Here is a 23,110-nt window from a genome sequence, read left to right as displayed (position 1 = left end):
TCCTGCTTCTAGTTTCACTTATGTGACTTAAACATCTTAGCAGCTTAACTGTCTTAAAACTTGGCTTTCAACATGTTACTTGTTACATAGATGTACTTATTAACTAGGTGTTGTTCTTACACAGGGGTAATTCTTTCTCCATATAGCCCTCAAATAATCATGGTAAGCTTGGAAGGGCTACTTTGTAACACTTAGGGACAAAAGTAGATCTCATCTGAAGCCTGTGGTTGGTTAGAACAGTCTGGAGCAGTAAATGGGAAACAAACTACAAAATTCTACAACTACTGATAACTAAGTATATATCAGATACTGTTCTAGGTCCTGGGGTTATAGCTGTGAACAAAACTTAGTTCTTGCCTTCATGGAATTTACATTTTAGGGGAATGAAGAAATGCAAGGAATAATTACATAAAGTAATATTAGGTAGAAATGTGGTCTGGAGAAAAAGCAAGTTAAGGTGGTAGAGCTTAAAGGGAGGTATGAGAAATTAATTTTCTGAAGAACTTAAATATAAATACATTTATTAAGTAACAGATACTTGTAGAAAAGTGAGTTACAGTTGTTTCTCTGTATCTGTGTGAGATTAGTTCCAGGAGCCCCCTATGGATATAAAAATCTGTGGATGCTCAAATCTTATATAAAATGGCAAAATATTTGCTTATCACCCATGTGTAGTCTCCTCACCATTTACATTAAATCATCTCTAGATTATTTATAATACCTAATGCAATGTACATGCTATCTAAATAGCTATACTGTATATTTTTAAATTTGTATTTTTTTTGTTGTTATAGTATAATTTTTTAGAAAAACTTTTTTTCTGAATATTTTTCAGTCTGAGTTGGTTGAATTTACAGATGCAAAATTTGCGGATACAGGGCCAACTATATGTCAGAAGAAGGGCTTTTTTTCTTTTTTATTTTTTTGGTACTTTCCGTGGTTAGTGCCTTCTACATAGCAGAAACTTGTGTAGAAAGACTTGATATGTTAAGCTGTCATTACTACCCAAAATGATCTATGGATTCAAGATAATCCCCACGAGGATTATAAAACTTTGCTGCAAAAATGTAAGGACTAATCCCCAAATTTGTATGAAATTTCAAGGGGTTTCAAATTGCCACAACAACCTTAAAAAAGAACAACAAAGTCTTAGTACTCAGGCTTCCCAGTTTCAAAACTAATCACAGAGCTGCAGTAATCAAAACAGTGGTACTGGCATAAGGATAGACAGAGATCAATGGAGTACAATTTTCTGCTTTATAGAAGTAATTTGTGTTCTAAAGATAATAATATAAATAAGGATTTATATGACATTCCAAATTATAGATATTTTGGTGATTGATTCAAAAACTTTTCTTTTCCCTGTGTAGGACACCATTGCAGTGGCTAGATTTATTGTTTTTTTAGCTTCTTCATCTATAGGCAGAGATGGTAAACCTTGCATATTTTTGAAAGCATTTGAAGACCTGAAAGCAACTGTTTATGTAAGTATGTAGTTTTTATTCTCTAATTATATTGCAGATTTAATGAGCTACAGTGATGGGATTGAAAGTATTTCTGTTAATCTGCAGATAAACTACTTGGTCTGACTAAATTATTTTAATTGAATATTTTAAGTTTAAAAAATAGAAGTTTTTTCTTGGTTTTATGTTTAGAATGACTAGATAGAAAAGGGAATTCCTTTATAATACTTCCATAATTACTTATTAATACTTATTAATTAATACTTAGTGAAATAATAAATACTTAATAATGACACTTTCAAAACTGCACAGACATTCTAGACTGGATATTATTCTTTGTAATTATACTATCAGGCACTTTGCTCCACCTGATTTCCCTTTAAATTAATCACCTACCCCTCTTTAGGTAAAACTGATTTTTTCCTTCTATTTTATTCATTGTGAAGATGGCCTTCCTCTCCTTTCCTCTTTTAACACTTTACTGTACACACACACACTTGAAAACTGCCTTTTTAGTCGAGGCTACTAGGTAGAATTGGGCTAAGCCAAGTGCCTGCAGGCCAACATCTGCCTCTTTTTTTCTAGTATGCACAAAGGTACTATAAGTGCTGGCGGTGGCTCTGCTTGATATTAAAATTAATGAATTAGGCTGGAGATGGGTAAAATTTGCAGTTAGAGTAATCACTGAAGCACTTCCTTATTTTTTTTTGTTTTCTTTCTGAAAACGTCTAGGGTTCTATGTAGGAAAAATTTTGAATATCAGCTCTGATTTTCCACTTCTATTGAGCTGGTAGAAGTTTGCATTATTTTACATTCTATCCTGAGAACTGAATATTGCTATGCTTCAAATTTAATCTGTAAGAACACTAATATTTTAATAAAGTACATTTTCATTTGACCTTACATCTTTGCCTTTTTTTTAAGTTTCTGTAACTTAGACAACTTTGCACATTTCACTCTTAATTTGTAAGCCATAACTTTATGTCATCCTAGTGAATTTAAATATTTTACAAGTATGTACTTTTACTACAGCTAAAAGCCTGTAATCACATTGGAGGTTATCTGTATACAAATAAATTCTTTCTTTTTTTCCTTCAGGTTTATGTCAAATCTGTAAGAGCTTTTTCTACAGAATCAATGTCTTTGGTAAGATGATATTCAGTTTAATTTAGAATATTACACCTATACGCGTATATACCACACATACATAGATACATGTATATGTATATTCAGTCCACTTTGTAGTCTGATTTTGATATAGTATCAGTATACTGGAAAAACATAATCTTTACTTTTTTATAGCTGATAATGTTTTATCGGAGTGATATATTTTACCTAGTAATCAATATCTGAATATTCTGTTGTCTGGAATAATATCTGCTGATATTTTGTTTAAGCTATACATACACAAGAAAAATAAGTAAGTTTTTACCATATGAAGATCCTTAAATTTTTGTTTTAAACCATAGGCAAATTCATTTCTTTTTACATTAGCTTGTATTTAACCAGACAATTTTGTGCTGAATTAATATAATTGAACAAATTATATAATTTTAAGTAATTTTCTTACGATACATTTCTCTTTTTTTAACCATTTTTCCTATTATTTTAATGCGTAGGTATAGCTAGAGCTTCCTCATAGCAATAGGAAAATTCTCATTCCCATTTTTATAGATAGTCTACTTGTAAGCTGAGTGAAACTGGAAAGAAGGTATTAATAATTTATTGGTATAGTTTAATATAATGTTTATGTTCTACTTATGTTTTTGAACCTTTAGTTTCAAATGGACAGAGATCAGGAACTGTTTCTAGTTGACAATGACTATAGGATACAGATACTAAATTCTAAGTATTAGTATAATTAATATTTTTGCAGGGGGACTGTTACCAGTAAAAGAACTGATGTACTTTTTAAAAAATGTGAATTAGCTCTGGTATATTTCCCAAAATTGTTATAGATTGTTTAATTTAAAATATTTGATATATTTGTGAACCTGTAAATAAGGCAGGAATAGTAAAGGCCTCTGAACAATAAGTTAAATCAGGCATAGCTCTATTTGACTTTATTTTCCTGACTCATCAAAAGATGCACATTTGGCACATTTCCACATTTTTAAACTGAGCATGGATCTTGCAGTTGATATCAAGAAAACTGACAGTTATTGTTTTTGAGTTTATTGTTTTCCTGAAAAAGTATATTTTTTTGAGAATATAGTATTAAATGTGTAGTCTGTGAGGGCCAGGGTGTTTTTAGAATTTAGAAAATAGAGTATTTTATTTTTCAGTGGTAGAAAGTTTGCTTTTCAAGTGACTCAGGGTAATCATTTGATCTTGTACTTCTTCAGGATTTAAAAGCTTTACTAGCCCAATTATGTGGAATCTGAAGGCCCAACATAAACTATCCCCTATATTTTTATTCAACCTAGTCTTGTCATTACCTTTGACCAGTACACTCCAGCCATCCAGACCTCCTGGATTTTCAAACATACTGAATGTGTTTTCTCTGCTTGGAACACTGTTGCTTATCTCATTCCCAACTTCTGTACTTCATTTAATTACTTCTTTCTTTAAATATCTTTTCAAAGAGACCTTCTAAGACAACTCTAAGACATCTCTCCGCTTTTATGGTTTGTTCTTCCATTGGTGCAAAGGCTATTTGTGTTTCGTTCACACTTATTTTTATCGCCCTGTAAATACATGGCCCATCAATGAATGAATGAAGGAAGGACAGAATATAAAGGAATGAATGAGTTGAATTATGCTGCTAGGTGTCTTTCTCTCTGTAGGCTTTTATTGTCTGCTGTGCTTGATTTTTGTCAGCTAGTTAACTTTCTGCCTATGCTGTGAATTGCATCTTATTTAACCCAGTGCTCACATTTTCTTGACTGATTGATTCCATAATGGGCTGCCACTTAAGCTATCAAAAAAAAAAATTGTTCATGTCTATGTGAAATGTGGATCAAGTGATGTACTTAATGATAATGCCATCAAGTTATCTTTAGTATATCATGAGCCAATGGTTTTCTCATGGACATGTGCCTGTGCTGTGCGATACTGAGCAACTAGCTGTGTGTGGCTATTAAAAATTCAGTTCATGATTTGCACTAGTCATTTAAATTCCTGCATAGCCACAATATTGATACAGACTATTTTCATTATCACAGAAGATTCTCTTGGATAGTGCTGTTCTAGATTATTTAGTGAGCAATAAAAAACCTCAACAAGTATTTTTGTAAGTACTAAATAGTTTTATTAACCTAGGATTTGTTAGGATGCCATAAATATTATATGCCTGTTGCTTTAGATATTAGCCCTGTGCCTTTTGCACCAGCAGTGTGAAACTATTTTCAGACCCCTGATTACATGATGCTAATATGCGCTATCACTTCTCCTTGTTACTTGTCCTTCAAAATTTAGATTTTGTTGCCACCTTCAGAAAGCCTTTGCTTACCATTCTCCTAAGCTAACTCCACTATTTCTCTAGCTAACATATTTGTTCAAACTGATTTGGATGTCCCTCTACAGTCCTTTTTTATGGAATACAATAATTTATTGTGTCAGCAAGGGAGACTAATTCACTACTAAGATAGGGCTTTTTGGGAATCATTTAAATTTAATTACCTTGTTCAAGTGTGAGCTTACTCAAGGGTACATTAACCAAACTTGTGAGAATATTAACCTAACTCATTAGAGAATGATGAAGAAGCAAAAATATCAATTTATGAATTTATAATGAGGATTATATCTTAGCTGTTGTACACATAAATACTTGCTGATTTACATGGAAAGCCAAACAAGAAGTTGTTTATTGGTAATGAATTAACAAATGCCAGTTACTTGGTTGATTATAATGGTTAGTGTCATTGAGTTTTGCTGGCCTTTCCCATTCATCTCTCCATGAGATGTTAAGATAGAGTATTGAGTGTACACTAAGCACATGTTTTCTCCCTACTGTTCAGTATGCTTCTCTTCCATTATTTCTCTTTCCATTCCATTATTCTGTCATTCTTTTTTTAATCATTGATGAGCTAGCTAGCTTTTATATTGAAGTTTGATTACATTAGCAAATTCTACTCTTGTTTAAACTGAGAAGCCTCCTTGGAAAAACTAATTAATTTGAGTTTAAAAATTTTAACTCTCAGAGTGATAGGTGTCCTTTTTTCCATTTGATGTTGGGGCCACCTATCTGAAGCCCTTTAAGGCTTTTTTTAGTATCACTGTTAATATGCAAACATATCCTTGTAAACCACTTTCCCTTTTCTTTCCCAGCTTATTCACAGTTACTTCAAAAAATAATCTTGTGCTCTCTTATTATTATAGAGCAAAAGGAGCTCGCTACCTGATGTGCTATAAGCCAATACTGTGAAATTGAATTTTTAAGAAAAGAAAAGCTGAAAGTCAGTCAGTACCTAAGGAGACACGAGCTGAGCTCAAATATGTCTCCCTGTGCTGTCTTTAAGTCAGTAATTTTATTAGAAGAGTTTTAGAGAGTAGATACTCGGATTAGTAAGTAGGACGAAAAGGGAGGTTTGGAAAGTCCTTGGGCATGCACAGTTATTTCTTCACATTAACACATGGGTTGCACGCGCAAATTCCGGTGGAGTTAGTATGATGAATGTGATGGAAATTCATACTGTGATGTCAGCAAGCTCGTTCTCAAATTCCAGTCAGCCATCTTGGTTTCAACTGATTTCAGGTAGTTTGTTCTTGCTCTCAACAATCAGTAGTGTCTCAGCGAGTTGTTTCTTTTCTTATCTGATACTCTGCAAACTCAAGAATTTTTGTTACTTGCTGATTTCAACTTTTCTGTAAGTTTTCATTTCTTATCTACTATTTTGTAAGCCCGAGATTTTAGGCATTATTAGTTTTAATTCTTTGGGGTACAGTTTCATTATTAGCATTTTAAATCTTTTTATACCATTTATGACTCAAAACCTGGCTTGAGTTATGAGTCAAAATCTAGGCCTGCGGAAAATCTCTATAATAGCATGGGGGTAAAGGGAAGAGAGAAATTGTACCACAAGTTTTGAAGTGATATTAGTTAAAAAATAGAACCAAAATCTCTTAAGTTGCATTTTTTAGAATTTGCTCTCTGTTAACAATTTGATTTCTTGTCCCCCAGCTACAATTTCTTGACCAAATAAGCTGGGGATGTACTAACTTAAAGATAGCTAGGATGATTTAATTACTTAAAGATTCCTTGAGAGTGTTCTTAAAAAAAAAGTTTTCTAAACTTACAAGCGATGTAACTTGTATTGTTAAGACTAGTATTCTAGTTACCTTTTCAGGGCTTCTAAAAATAACTCATCATGCCTAGTCATTTACCTTTAATAAAACTCTCTTTTCTTAGACCTTTTACATTGAAGATGTACATATTTTAAAAAAGTATTTCTTGTTTTCTGTTATTGCTTCAGTTTTGACATGTATTGCTGGTATTTCACTACAGATGCTCCTTGATTTACAGTGAGGTTACATCCAGTAAACCCATCATAAGTCATAAATGTTATAAATACAAAATGCATTAAACAGCCTACTAGACCCATTCTAAAGTCAGAAGATTATAAGTTGAACCATCATAAGTCAGGGATTGTATGTATATACTGTTTGCTCCTTTTGTATTGGAGAATTATAATGTTTTAATTAGATTATAGGTTATGCCTTTATGAGCTAGTGTGCAAATTGTACCATTTATAAACAAAGTTCTAAGGGAAACTAGTTGGATAAGCTAAGCTGTGTTCATTGCCTTTTCTTCAGGTTACAGCTTCTTTTAGGCACTTAAAAGGATAAAATATAGTTATATGGATTTGCTGCTAATATGATTATAACATGATTCTACAATGTCAATACTTACTATAAATGTATTCACTGTCTTCTCCTTTAGGTTCCAGCAACAAATTATATATATACACCCCTGAATCAACTTAAGGGTGGTACAATTGTCAATGTCTACGGTGTTGTGAAGTTCTTTAAGCCCCCATATCTAAGCAAAGGAACTGGTAGGTATTAAAACTGGTGGAATTTTTATGAAGTAGAAATGCATTATTGATTTAGGAACACAGTTCCATCAGTACCCTAAGTCCTAGAATAGAAGCTCAGTTCTGACCTATAATTGCCAAACAACACTGATGCAAATTTTTTGGCTAGTTTAATTTGTAAAATAAACATGATCTTTAGATTCTAGAGTCTAGTTAAAGACAGTAAGGAAAAAGAATGAAGCAAAGGATGCCAAACAGCAATGTGAAACCATATGAAAGTATAAAATTCACTGGTAAAGGTAAATATATAAACAAATGCAGAATACTGCAATTCTGCAACATTGATGCATAAATCACTTTTAATTCTGGTATAGAAGTTGAAAGGCAAATATATAAAAGGAACTATAACTCTAGAAATATGTTAATGGATACATAGTATAAACAGATGAAAAGTATGACATCAGTAATATAAAGTGTGTGGGGGGTAGAAGTAAAAGTGTAGAGTTTTTGTATGCAATTAAAATTAAATTGTCAGGTTAAAATAGATTGCTATAAATATAAAGTATTTTATGTAAACCCCATGGTAACCACAAAGAAAATACCTATAAAAGATACACAAAAGAAAATGAGAAGGGAATCAAAGCAGGTCATTACAAAAAAATGAAACACAAAGGAAGATAGCAAGAGAAGAAAATAGGGAATTAAGTGTCACAAGACATATAGAAAACAATGAATTAAATGGCAATCGTAAGACCTTTCTAATCAATAACTAGTATTATTATAAATGAACTAAATTCCCAACTAAAAAAATCATAGAGTAGTTGAGTGCATTAAAAAAAACAAGATACAACTATATGCTTTCTACAAAAACTCACTTTAGATTTAAGGACACACATAGGCTAAGTCAAAGTGAAGGAATAAAGAAAGATATTTCTTGCAAATGGTAACCGAAAGAAGAGAAGTGGCCATACTTACATCAGACAAAATAGACTTTAAGTCAAAAACTGTCACAACAGGCAGTTTTGGGATATCATATAATGATGAAAGGGTTAATTCACCAAGAAAATATAACAATTATGTATGCTGCTAACATCAGAGCGCTTAATCCATGAAGCAGACATTTCAGAAGTGAAGGGAGAAATAGCAACACAGTTATAGTAGGAGGTTTCATTTCACCACATCTGGTAATGGGGGAGACGGTCCAGACAGAGATCAGTAAAGAAACGGAAAACTTGAACAACACTGTAGACCAAATGAACCTAACAGCATATTCTACTCAGCTATAGCAGAGTATACATTTTTCTCAAGTGCACATGGAACATTCTCCAGCATAGATAATTTGTGGAACATTCTCCAGCATAGATAACTTGTTAGGTCACAGAACAAGTGAATAAATTTAAGATAGCAAGTATCTTTTCTGACTTCAGTAAAATCAAACTAGAAATCAATAGCAGGAGGAAAATTGTAAAATATCGAAATGTGTGGATATTAAACAGTACACTCTTGAACAATCAGTGAGCCAAAGAGGAAGTCAAAAAGGAAATTAGAAAATATCTTGAGACGGAAGTGAAAATACAGCATACCAAACATATGTGATGTGGCAAAAGCAGTTTTAACAGGGAGATTTATAGCAAAAAGTATATACATTTAAGAAGCAGAAAGATCCCAAACAAGTTTACACCTCAAGGAACCGGAAAAAGAAGAACAAACTGAACCCAAAATGAGAAGTACGGCGAAAATAATAACGATCAAAACAGAGGTAAATGGAATAGAAAATAGTAACAATAGGGAAAATAATCAGTGAAACTCAGTTAATTTTTTTTGAAAAGATACATAGAACTGGCAGACTTTTACTTAGACTAAGAAGAAAATGAGGAGACTTAAATCAGAAATGAGAGTACTTTATAGCTGATGCCACAGAAATACAAATCATAAGAGACTACTGTGAAAATTTATATGCCAACAAATTGGATAACCCAGAAGAAATGGATGATTTTCTAGAAACATAAAATCTGCCAAAGTTGAGTCATGAAAAAATAAAAAAGCCGCCGGGCGCAGTGGCTCAAGCCTGTAATCCCAGCACTTTGGGAGGCCGAGACGGGCGGATCACGAGGTCAGGAGATCGAGACCATCCTGGCTAACATGGTGAAACCCCGTCTCTACTAAAAAATACAAAAAAACTAGCCAGGCGAGGGGGCGGGCGCCTGTGGTCCCAGCTACTCGGGAGGCTGAGGCAGGAGAATGGCGTAAACTCGGGAGGCGGAGCTTGCAGTGAGCAGAGATCCGGCCACTGAACTCCAGCCTGGGTGACAGAGCAAGACTCCATCTCAAAAAAAAAAAAAAAAGAAAAAAGAAAAAAAAAATGAACAGACCTGTACCTAGTAATGAGATTAAATCTGTAATCCAAACACCTCCCAAAATAGAGAAAAGTTGAGGACCAGATAGCTTTACTAAGGAATCCTACCAAACATTTAAAGAAGAATTAATGCCAATCCTTTTAAAACTCTTCCAGAAAAATTGAAGAGGACGAAATACTTCCAAACCCATTTTATAAGACTGACTTTACCATAATAAACAAAACCAAAGACTACAAAAATAGATGTAGAAATCCTCAGTAATATACTAGGTAACCACATTTAACAGCACATTAAAAGGATCATACACCATGACCAAGTTAAATACATCACTGTGTTGCAAGGATATTTCAACATAGAAAGCCAATCAATGAGATACTTTAAGAAATGCAGGATAAAAATCACATGATTAGACAAGATGGCCAATTAGAGGTAGCTAGGAAGTTGTCTTCCTGCCGACGGAAACCAAAATACTCAGTAAACCAGATCTTTGAAGAGAAAGCAAGAGTTTCTCTTATTGCATAGAGAGGCAATGCAGACAGCAAGACTGAAGAGAAAGGAAGCTGGGAATTCTGTGCGTAGTTACCATGTGCCAGGGCTAGTTTCCGGCTTTGAACGCCTCTTAGAAAAGAGGAGAGTGAAGGGATGGCAGGGCAGCCCACTCTTGCCGTTGACCTCTGGAATCCTAGCTACAAGAAATCTCACCATCCCCATGGACATTTGAACTCAGCAGGGGAATCTGCCTGGCAAATAGGCAGAGTTAGAGCTACAGCCTGTGTATAGGTAGCTCAGGAACTTTTGCATATAGGACAGCTACAGTAGAATGTCACCATTGGTGTCCATGCCCAAAGGCTCTTCATCTTTTTCCAAGTAGCTCTAACACAAGCTGACTGCTGGGCCAAGAGAGAGCAGGGTTGACCTCCCCATGGGACGGGAGCATGTCTGTTCTTTAGGTCTGCCAGCCCTTCCCAAAGTCCCTGCCTGGCGGCTCCTGCAGGATCATGTATGCAGCACAGCCCCCATTACACAGCCTGGGTGATTTGCTGGTGACCCAGCCTGAATACTTTACTGGTGGTCTAGGAGCACTTTGGATCCCCCAGCACAGATGGTACCTGATCCTGAAGGGCCAGAGGATGGAGCTGCAGGCTGGTCCCAATGCCCCAGGGCTGCAGTGTGCAGCTTGGCAGTGCTAACCTGATATCTGTAGCTGGTATGTAAGTGAGGGAGCAGCCCTCACTCTCAAAACACTGAGAAAGGTGATGAGTTCATGGGGCCAGTGCAGAAGTGGAGGATCCCTTCCAACACAGGTGGTCTGGGAAGGGAGTGGCCTGTCTGCCAGCTGTGCCCTATGCCCAAGGAAGAAAGACCCGTGACCCAGAATACCTAACAAAGGAGACATGGGCACAGTGCTAGTGATTGGTGGGGGCTCCCCTCAGGCCCAAGAGCAGACTTGGTGAAGGGGTCATCCCTCTTCCTTTCCAACATAGACCAGTGCTGTGAACTCACTGAAATACAAAGGCAGCATAGCTGAATAAGAGGCTGTATGCCATTACTTTTAAGCGCCATATATTGGGTTCCATCCCAAATTGCAAGACCAAAAATATTTTTCCAGCATATGTTGCCTATGAAATCCAGGACAAGAATCAAATAAAGATCCTATACAGAGTCTTGGTCCTCTAAAATAACCCAGAAACGAAGCCAGCTGGATATACTCAACTTAAGCCACAGTTACAGAAACACAGGCTCTTTCAGTTAAGAACCAGTGCAAGAACTCTGACAATCAAAAAGCCAGAGTGTCTTCATACCTCCAGGGAGCCTACTAGCTCCCCAGCAATAGTTCGTAGCCAGATTGAAATGGCTGAAATGACAGGCATAAAATTCAAAATCTGGATGGCAAGGAAGCTCATCAAGACTCAAAGAAAGTTGAAACCCAACCCAAGAAATCTAAGGGATTCAGTATAATGATACAAGACCTGAAAGACGAAACAGTCATTTTAAGAAAGAACCAAACTGAACTTCCTGACATTGAAACATTTACAAGAATTTCGTGATATAGTCAGAAACATTGACAGTATGTTAGACCAAGATATGGAAAGAATCTCAGATCTCAAAGACCAGTTCTTCCAGACAACTCAGTCAGGCAAAAATAAATAAAACAGGATTTTTTTTTTAAGTGAATAAAGCCTCTGAGAAATAGATGTGTATTTGAAGAGACCAAACCTACAACTTACTGGCATTCCTGAGAGAGAAGGAGAGACAGTAAACAACTTGGAAAACATATTTGAGGATATAGTCTGAAAATTTCCCAATCTAACTGAAGAGGCTGACATGAAAATTCAAGAAATACAGAACAACCCTGTGTGATACTGTATAAGAGAACCATCCCCAAGGTCAATGTGAAAGAAAAAAATCTTACAGGCAGTTAGAAAGAAGGGTCAGGTCATGTACAAAGAGAATCCCATCAAGATGGGAGGGGAACTCTGAGCAGAAACCTTAGAGGCCAGAAGAGGTTTGGGGTCTATTTTCAGCATCCTTAAAAGAAATTTCAGTTAAGAATTTCGTATTCCACTAAATTAAGCTTCATAAGTCAAGGAGAAATGAAATTCCTCTATCAGACAAGCAAATGGGAATTTGTTACAGCCAGACCAGCCTTACCAGAGATCCTTAAGAGAGTGCTAAACATGGAAACAAAAGTACACCTGCTATCATAAAAACACACTGAAGCACATAGCACAGAGACACTATAATGCAAATACACACTCAAGTCTACAAAACGACCATCTAACAGCATGATGACAGATTCAAAATCTCATGTATTAGTACTAATCTTGAATTTAAACAGTCTGAATGCCCCCACTTAAAAGGCATTGAGGGGCAAGCTGGATAAAAACACATCAAACTGTCTCCTGCCCTCAGGAGACCCATCTCACATGTAACATCACCCACAGGTTCAGTGAAAAAGATTGGATAAATATGTACCATGCAACAGAAACAAACAAACAAAAAGGCAGGAGTCTCTTATGTCAGATATAACAGACTTTAAACCAGCAACAATTAGAGAGGGACAAAGATGGCCACTAGAAAATGATGAAAGTGTTCAATTTAAGAAGATGTAGCTATCCTAATGTGTATGCACCCAACATTGGAGCACTCGGATTCATAAAACAAGTTCTTCTTTACCTAAGAAAAGACATAGACAGCAACACAATGACAATGGGAGAGAGACTTCAGCACCCTACTGACAGTGTTAGATATCTAGGCAGAAAACTAACAAATTCTGGAAGTAAACTCGACACTAGATCGTTTGGACCTAGTGGACATCTATAAAATACTCCACCCAACAACCACAGAATACACATTCTTTCTATCTGCACTTGGAATATATTATAAGATCAGCTGCATGCTTGGTTATGAAGTAAGTCTGGATAAATGATAAATTCAGAAAAGTCAATCATACCAAGCACACTCTTGGAAATAGTGCAATAAAAGTAGAAATCAATATCAAGGAGAGCTCGCAAAACGACACAAAAACATGGGAATTTAAAAACTTAATCCTGCATAACTCAGGTGAACAACGAAATTAAGGCAGAAAACAGAAACTTTGAAATTAATTAAAATTAAACAAGAAGAACTTGTTTTATGAATCTGAGTGCTTTCCGTATGCTCTAATAGTCCCATGTCTGTTGTTCCCATCTTTATGTCTATGAGTACTCAAGGTTTAGTTCCTACTTGTAAGTGAGCGCATGAGTTACTTGGCTTTCTGTTTCTGTGTTAATTCTCCTAAGATAATAGCTTCCATCTGCACCCCTGCTGTTGCAAAGGACATGATTTTATTCCTTTTTATGACTGCGTGGTGTTAGATGGTGTGTATGTACATCATATTCTTTAACCCACCATTGATGGCGCCTGGGTTGATTCCATGTCTTTGCTATTGTGAATAGTGCTGTGATGAAATATGAATGTGGGTTTTTTTTGATAGAACAATTTATTTTCCTTTGAGTATATACCCAGTAATGAAATTACTGAGTCTAATGGTAGCTCTGTTTTAAGTTCTTTGAGAAATTTTCAAACTCCCAACAGTATATCTAAGCATTTCCTTTGCACCATAGCCTTCCTCACCAGCATGTGTTATTTTTTTACTTTTTACAGCCATTCTGACTGATATGAGATGGTGTCTCGTTGTGGTTTCCTTTTGAATTTCTCTGATGATAGTGATGATGAACATTTTTTCATGTTTGTCTTCTTTTGAGAAGTGTCTGTTCGTGTGCTTTGCCCACTTTTTAATGTTATTTGCCTTTTGCTTGTTGATTTAACTCCCTTACAGATTCTGGATAGCAGACATTTGTCAGATGCACAGTTTCTAAATATTTTCTCACATTCTATAGGCTGTATAGTTACTCTGTTGATAGTATCTTTTGCATGCAGCTCATTAGTTTAGTTTGTTCTCATTTGTCAATTTTTGTTTTTGTTACAATTGCTTTTGGGGACGTAGCCAAAAATTATTTGCCAAGGCCAATGTTGAGAAGGGTATTTCCTAGGTTTTCTTCTAGGATTTTTACAATTTTAGGTCTTATATTTAAATCCTTAATCCATCTTGTAATCCACCAAATACAATGTTTGTTGTATATGGTGAAAGGTAGGGCTCCAGTTTCATTCTTCTGCACGTGGCTAGTCGGTTGTCCCAGCACACTTTATTTAATAGGGAGTCCTTTTCCCATGGCATTTGACAACTTTATTGAAGATCTGATGGTTGTTGTGTTAGACCCCATGATCAAAACACCTCCCACCATGCCCCACCTCCAGCATTGGGGATTATAATTCAACATGAGATTTGGTCAGGAACAAATATCAAAACTGTATCAGTTGTAGGTGTACAGCTTTCTTTCCGAGTTTTCTATTCTGTTCCACCTGTCTATGTGTCTGTTTCTGTACCACCAGTACCAGGCTGTTTTGGTTATTGCAGCTTTCTAGTATAGTTTGAAGTCAGCTACTGTGATGCTTACAGCTTTGTTCTTGTTGCTTCAGGTTGCTTTGGCTATTTGGGCTCTTTTTTGATTCCATATGAATTTCAGAATTTTTTTTTCTAGTTGTGTGAAGAATGACATTGGTAGTTTGATAGGAATAGTGTTCAATCTGTAAATTGCTTTGGGCAGTATTTTAACAATGTTGATTCTTCTTATCCATGAGTATGAAACATTTTTTCCATTTGTTTGTGTCATCTGTAATTTCTTTCAGTAGTGTTTTGTAATTTCCATTGTAGACATCTTTCATCCCCGTGCTTAGCTTTATTCCTAGGTATTTTATATATTTTGTGGCTATTGTTAATATAGTTGTATTCTTGATATGGCTGTCAACTTGGACATTATTAATGTATAGAAATGTTACTTATTTTTGTACATTGACTTGGTAACCTGAAACTTTATTAAAGTTGTTTGTAAGTTCTGAGAACCTTTGGGCAAAGACTGTGGGGTTTTCTAGCTATAAGATCCTATCGTCTGCAAAAGGGTAGTTTGACTTCCTCTCTTCCTATTTGGATGCCATTTTTTTTTTCTTTCTCTTGCTTGATTGGTCTGGCTAGGTGTTCAATACTATGTTGAATAGGAGTAATGAAAGTAGGCATCCTTGTCTTGTTCTGTTCTCAAGAAGAATACTTCCAGCTTTTGGTTGTTCAGCGTAACGCTGCCTGTGGGTTTGTCATAGATGTTTCTTGCTGTTGTATTTGTAAATATATTCCTCTGATGCTTAGTCTGTTGAGGATTTTTATCATGAAGGGATGTTGCATTTTCTAACTTTTTGACGAAGGCATTTAGTGCTATAAACTTTCCTGTTAATATGCTTTAGCTTCACCTCAAAGATTTCAGTACACTTGTCAACCAAGTAGTGTATGCTGTACCAAATATATAGCCTTTTGTCCCTCACCCTCCTCCCAACCTTGCCCCCACACTGAGTCCCCAAAGTCCATCATATCTTTCTTTTCTCTTTGTATCCTCATAGCATAGCTTTCACTTACAATTGAGGACATATGATATTTTGTTTTTCCAATCCTGAGTTACTTCACTTAGAATAATGTCTTCTGGCTCCATCCAAGTTGCTGCAAAAGGTATTATTTCGTTCCTTTTTATGGCTGAGTAGTATTCCATGGTGTATATATACTACATTTTCTTTATGCACTTGTTGATTGATGGGCACTTAGGTTGGTTCCATGTTTTTGCAGCTGTGAACTGTGCTGCTATAAACATGCATGTGCATGTGTCTTCATATAATGACTTCTTTTCCTTTGAGTAAATACCCAGTAGTAAGATTACTGGATTGAATGGTAGTTCTAGTTTTAGTTCTTTAAGGAGGCTCCATGCTGTTTTTTGTAGTGGTTTTACTACTTTACATTAAAAAATGTATGCACCTTGATGAAAAATACAGTATTGCTAGAAAATGCTAAGGATAAGTTGAGCCTTCAGTGAGTTATCATCGTTTTGCTGGTGGAGATGATAGACTGATTGGTCAGGATGGTGTTTTCTGAAGTCTGGTGTGGCTGTAACAGTTTATTAAAATAAGACAGTACTGAAGTTTCTCATATCAATTGACTCTTCCTTTTATAAAAGATTTCCTTGTAACATGAGATGCTGTTTGATAGCATTTTATTCACAGTAGAACTTCTTTCAAAATTTCAGTCACTTCTCTTCAACCCTGAGAGTTCTCTTCAACTAAGTTTATGGAATATTCTAAATCTTTTGTTGTCATTTCAAAAATATTCATAGCATCTTTACCAGAAATAGATTACTTCTTAAGAAAATACTTTCTTCCCTCATCCATAAGAAACAACTCTTCATCTGCTGAAGTTTTATTATTAGATTGCAGCAATTCAGTCACACTTTCAGGCTCCATTTCTCCTTCTAGTTTTCTTACTGTTTCCACCACATCTGCAGTGACTTAACTCCACCAAGGTCTTGAACCCATCAAAGTCATCTGTAAGGGTTGGAATTAACTTTTTCCAAACCCCTGTTGATGTTGGATTTTGACCTCACATGAATCATGAATGTTCTTGATGTCATCTAGAATAAATATTTTCCAGGTTTTTATTTTACTTTGCCCCAGTCCATCAGAAGGATTTCTATCTATAGTGTGTATAGCCTTATGAAAGGTATTTCTTTTAAATAATGACACTTGAAAGTAAAAATTATTCCTTGATTTGTGGGCTGCATAATGGATATTGTATTAGCAGGCATGAAAATAACATTAATCTTGAACATCTCCATCAGAGCTCTTGTGTGACTAGGTGCACTGTCAATGAGCAGTCATGTTTTGAAAATAATCTTTTTTGCTGAGCAGTATGTCTCAACATTGGGCTTAAAATATTCAGAAAGCCATGCTGTAAGCAATGCCATCCAGGCTTTGTTGTTTCATTAAAGAGCACAGGCAGAGTTGGTTTTGCCTAATTTTCAAAGGCCCTAGGATTTTGAGAATAAGTAAATATTGGCTTCAGCTAAAAGTCACCAACTGCATTAGACCCTCACAAGAGAGTGAACCTGTTTTTTGAAGCTTTGAAGGCGAGCACAATGACTTCTCTATAGCTATGAAGGTCCTAGATGGCACCTTGTTCCAAGAGAAGACTGTTTTGTTTACATTGAAAATGTATTGGTTTGTGTAGCCACCTTCGTTGATGATCTTAGTTAGGTCTTCTGGATAACTTGCTCCAGCTTCTTCATCAGCACTTGCTACTTGCTGCTTCACCTTGTACTTTATGTTATGAAGATGTCTTCTTTTCTGAAATGCCATGAACCAATGTGATAGCTTCAGATATATCTTCTCTAGCCTCCCCACCTCTTTTGCCCTTTAAAAAACTGAAGAGAGTTAGGACCTCATTCTACTTTAGGCTTTGGCTTAAGGGAATGTTGTGCTGGTTTGATCATCTATGCAGACGACTAAAATTTTCTCTGTATCAGCTATAAGGCTCTTTGACTTTCTTCTCATTCATGTGTTCACTAAAGTAACACCTTTAATTTCCTTCAGAAACTTTTTCTTTGTATTCACAACTTGGCTAACTGGGCACAAGAGTCCTAGCTTTCAGTGTATCTCAGCTTTGGATATATGCCTTCCTAAGCTTCATCATTTGTAACTTTTGATTTAAAATGAGAGACATGTGACACTCACTTGAACACTTATAGGCCATTATAGGGTTATCACATCATCTAATTTCAATATTGTTGTGTTTCAGAGAATAAGGAGGCCTCAGGAGAGGGAGAGAGGGGAATGACAGATTGATTGGGGAGTTAGAATACACATGTTTATTGGTTAAGTACACTGTATTATATGGGTGCTATCCCAAAACAATTACAGTAGTAATGCCAAAGAACACTGATCACAGTTCACCATAACAGATACAATAAAAATGGGAAAGTTTGAAGTATTGTGAGAATTACCAAAATGTAACATAGATGCACATACTGTTTCAAAAATGGTGACAATAGACTTGCTCAATGCAGAGTTGCCACAAACCTTTAATTTGTAAAATTGCAGTATTACAAAGTACAATAAAGTTAAGTACAATTACATGGGGTATACCTTTATTAACATGGCCATACTACTCAGTCATCTGAGATTCAATGTATTCCCTATCAAAATCCAAGTAGCATTTTTTATAGAAAAATAAAAATCAATCTTAAAATTCATATGGAAACACAGAGGACCCTGAATAGCCAAAAGAATCCTGAGACAGATCAAACCTGGAGGCTTCTCTCTTTCTGATTTCAAAGTATGTTAAAAAGTAACAGTATTGAGACAATATGGTACTGCCATGAAGCCAGACATACTGATAAATGGAATTGAATGGAGAGCCTAGAAATAAGCCCACGCATTTATTATGGTCAACTGATTTTTGACAAGGGTGCAAGAATATATAATGGGGAAAGTGCGGTCTCTTCATGAAGTGAGGTTGGGGAAACTGTATATCCACATGCAAAGAATGAAATTGGATCCTTAGATCGTACACAAAAAAATCAACTCAACGTGGATTAAAGACTTAAGAGTATGACCTGAAACTGAATGTTCTAGAATAAGATATAGGGGAAAGGTTTCCTGGCATTGGCCCTGGCCATGATTTTATGTAAATATATACATATATATGAACTGATACAGAGATGTGTATGTATTTGGTTAGTTTTACAAGTAAAGTAAAAATATATAACCTATTAATTGCTTTATGATAATGTAAGGTTTTAACATGTAAATGAAAACATCAAAAGCCATGAATTTCAGTTCATCATGAGGTAATAAAATGAACAGAAATACACACTTCACCTGTGTTTAATTTAGTTTTACTAAATTTAACATTGATTATTGTATTTCATCTATTCTTCTATTCAAGGTTTACAGATAAACACCTATTCAAGGTTTACAGATAAACACCATTTTCTGTAAAAGGCTTTGTCATTTTATATATCATTAAGAAGGGAAAATGCTGCTAATTAAACTATGCTTAACTGTCAATATTAAGATATAGCCATATTTCAGAGATGGTAAATAGTGAAACATGGATGTTAATGAAATGTTGACTTTATCTGCTGCATGCCAGGAGTTGCATGTTGAAAATACAAAGATGTTCTCATTGACTTCATATTAGAAAACCATTTTTTTAATAAAGATACATATATACAGATTTTATTGTTGAGAAATAAACTAGGAATCTACTCTTTGGTCAGGTGAATGGGGGAAAATCTTTTTCTTGTGGTCAGCATGTTTTATTAATGTATAATATAAAAAAAACTAGTCTGTGTGTAAATGAACGTTGTGAAGACTATTAAATACAAAGATACGTTTTAAATAGACCTCATAATAAGCCTGAAGACTGTAAAGAATATTTTGTGGAAAATCATTTTAATATCTGTTGTTTTAGAGGAAAGGGGAACATTAAAGGTGAAGTAGAGAAATTTGTGCTTAAATACATATTTCTCAAATATTCTCATTTCAGTTTATTCCCAAAGTCTTCGTTTCCCCACCCCATCATACTGTTCAACATAAACTCACATACTTTTCCCTTAGTAGTTTCCTCTCCCCATCAGTTTTCTTCAAATCCTACGTGTGCTGCCCTTTCTGGGAGTTAGCCGTAAAGATATAATCGCTATGATCCTCTTTGAATTTGAAGTTTTACCTGATTGAAGTTAATTGGCCCACCAAATTTAGGAGTAAGCTACATTGTTGCTAATAATGTCTATCTAACTTGATAGAAGATATAATTTAAAAAGTTTTTTTAACAAATTGATCTGCAAATACATCATTTTAAAAACAACTTAAAATATGATAATATAGACTAAAATGATAGCTGTCTTAAAACATTGATGACAACATTAATTTTCAGTTGTTATTACAAGAATCATGTATTGTCATGATGTTATTAAATCTTGCATATAAAATGAAAGCCATGGGGAACAAGAATATGTATTATATTTGCATATGTATCTTACATCTCTATCAGATATGTTTACTTCAATCACTGCAGTCCCTTAGTAAAAAAATTCATGGCCAGTAATGAGCCATCTGTTATTACAGAGATAATGTGTTTGTTTCTTCTAAGATACTAAATTAAAATGAATGTCATCAATTTTATCCGAACCTAGTCATTGAAGCTTTTAAATCAATCTTAAGACATAGCAAGATGTCTTGACTACTAGCCAGACAATAAAGTTTTAAAACTCTCTCTCTAATAACTTTAGTTACAGTTATGTTAAACAATAGCACTGATATTTGTGTTCAAGAAAGGATCACCTTCATTAGTATTACCACAGAGAAGTACGAGAATAGATGTATAGGAACAGTCCACAGCTGTGCCTTTTAAGATATTACCTAAAGCAGTATTTTTTCACAAATACAGGGCTACAATCTAACTAACATCCAGATGTACATAACTAGTTATGTGGTGGAAAATTACCTTTATGCAATTCAAATTTAGGTAGATGGAAAAATGTATTCTGTTATATATCATTAGCTAGAATTTTTCATTAAAATTCATCTTATAAATGTTAAATTCAGTGCGATAGAAGCAATTAGCAATTTGGCATCTTTACTCCTTGACAGAAATTTTTCTTGAAAACTTTGCTCTTATCCTGAATAAAGATTACATATGACTTGTAGCATGCTGTCTTATTTCTGGTAGAAATCTTACTCTGGTAGAAATGCTTCTATTCCTAAGCTTTATATTCACTCTTGGAGTAAAGTTTATATTTTTATTTAGAGTCTTATCAGTCCTGTTGTTAAAAGAACATATAATGCTATAGATACTAACATTCCTATTCAGTTTTGATAAGATTAATGATGAAAACTGAGAAAGAATTCCTCAAGTATTACATAATCAACATATATTGAAATGTCCTTTTATCATCAAAATGTATTTTATGTTATTTTATTTTTTAAGACAGGGTCTTGCTCTGTTGACTAGGCTGCAGTGCACTGCCGAGATCATAGCTCACCTCAGTCTCAACTCCTGGGCTCAAGCCCAGAATCCTCCCACTTCAGCCTCCCTAGTAGCTGGAACTAGCAGCATATGCCACCGTGCCCAACTAATTAAAAAACTTTTTTTTTTTCTTTTTTTGTAGAGATGGAGGTCTCGCATTGTTGTCCAGGCTGGCTTAAAATTCCTGGCCTCAAGCAATCTTTCTGCCTCAGCCTCCCAAAGTGCTGGGATTACAGGTGTGAGACGCCACACCAAGCCCAAAATTGATTTTGATAATGACTCATCAGTGATACATACTATGCTTCTTTCATATAGGAAAACAAAGTCACTGCCTTAAGACTAGAGATTTTATAGCAATAATTTTCTCTAAAAGCCTTACATATTCTTTTGCTTTGGGAGCTAGCTAGATCGTATTAGGTACGCAGTTTTTGCCATGGACACACACCATTAATCATATTTTCTTAGATAACACATGTAAGGGAATTTAATTTTAGCTGTATTTCAGATTTTTAGAAATAGTTAACTATTTTTTAAACTTGAGACACATTTACTCCGTTTTTATTATCTACTCTTACAAAATAAAATAAATTTATTCAGACCATTTCCAGGCTTGTTAATAGTATATGGCTCATCCTTGCTTGATCAATATACCATAATTCCTACTCACAATGTGAGCAAATAGGAAAAATAGAAGGAAACTTGTTTGTGCTTAATTTCCTAATATTTGAATTTAGAGGAAGGGAGAGACAAAATATTTATTGTTCGCCTCTCCTCCTTTTTGTTCTTTCCTCAAATTTTGAGTCCCTTCTTTCTTTTATTCGCTAGAGATCTCTCAGCCTTTTTGTGCCACATAATGCAGTACATCACCTGTGGGCTCACTACCTTACCTCAGGAATAGTCTGTGTTCCAAAATTATTTATTGTTTTTCTTACCCTACCTCCCATTAAAACTCATTTTAGAAAAGTAGTTTGATTAGCAGTCTTGGATGTTACAGTGTTTCTAGAAGCAGATCTTTCTCTCTTCCTGTTCACTGTCTCACAATGACACCTTCTGTTTTAGCTACTTACTGAGCAGTATAATCAAATTTCTCAGAGTAGCATCCAAAACATTGGATTCTGAGAGCCTCTGTCAGTTTTGCTTGCTTTTAGTTTTTGGGATAGGATGCTAGGATATACATCCCTAACATTTTTTTCTTTTCCTATTCTATAAAAACATCCCAGCTAACTCTAGAATGCTGTTTTTTGTTATGTAATATTGATTATTTTCACATCTGAGAAGGACATGTCATTTACACATAGTGTCATGTAGCATAATTGTTTTAATATTTTGGTTTTGTATTAGCAATATTGGTTGCATATTAAATGAATATATATTTTGCCTTTTAATTTTTTGAAGTATAACAATGTACTTCCACATATCTGGAACTGATATAGTTGAAAATGTCAACTATGTATTATTGTACATATTGATGTTAATGTATTAATTACTGAGTAATTAATGACTCATTGTTACTTCAGAAGACCCAGGAGCCTTCTGATTTATCAAAGAGAGATTAAAGAATCTAGTATGATGTAAAATTATATGTGATAATTATTTAATATATTTTTAAATTGTTTTAAATTGAAAATGCACCTTTGGCTTTTTAAAACAAAAAAGCCTTTTGCAGTCATACACGTGTGATGAAAAGTTACAGAACCTATCCTAGAAAAATATACAACCCATACACGTATACAGACTTACGCATATATCTATGGTTCATGCTTCTCCCACTTTGAACTCCATGTTGTGAGCTCATGACCTGTGATATGTTCATACTCACTTACCTGAATATTTAGATAATATTAAAACCATAAAGTTGTCCTCTTCATTTAATGT

At 34.8% G+C, this 23,110-nt stretch overlaps 1 protein-coding gene across 1 annotated transcript in view; it reads left to right on the top strand.

Annotated features, from left to right (window-relative positions):
- POT1 (protection of telomeres 1) overlaps positions 1-23,110 on the top strand; it is a 103,580-nt gene that overhangs the window by 15,613 nt on the left and 64,857 nt on the right. Inside the window, exons 4-6 of the mRNA XM_011951751.1 lie at positions 1,371-1,484; positions 2,562-2,609; positions 7,345-7,459. Coding sequence (XP_011807141.1) covers positions 2,601-2,609; positions 7,345-7,459 — 124 coding nt within the window. The 5' untranslated portion in view covers positions 1,371-1,484; positions 2,562-2,600. The remainder of the gene's footprint in view (positions 1-1,370; positions 1,485-2,561; positions 2,610-7,344; positions 7,460-23,110) is intronic.

The sequence above is a fragment of the Colobus angolensis genome, unplaced genomic scaffold, assembly GCF_000951035.1.
Source record: "Colobus angolensis palliatus isolate OR3802 unplaced genomic scaffold, Cang.pa_1.0 Scaffold326, whole genome shotgun sequence".
NCBI lineage: Eukaryota > Metazoa > Chordata > Mammalia > Primates > Cercopithecidae > Colobus > Colobus angolensis.
This window is presented reverse-complemented; position numbering and strand designations above follow the sequence as displayed.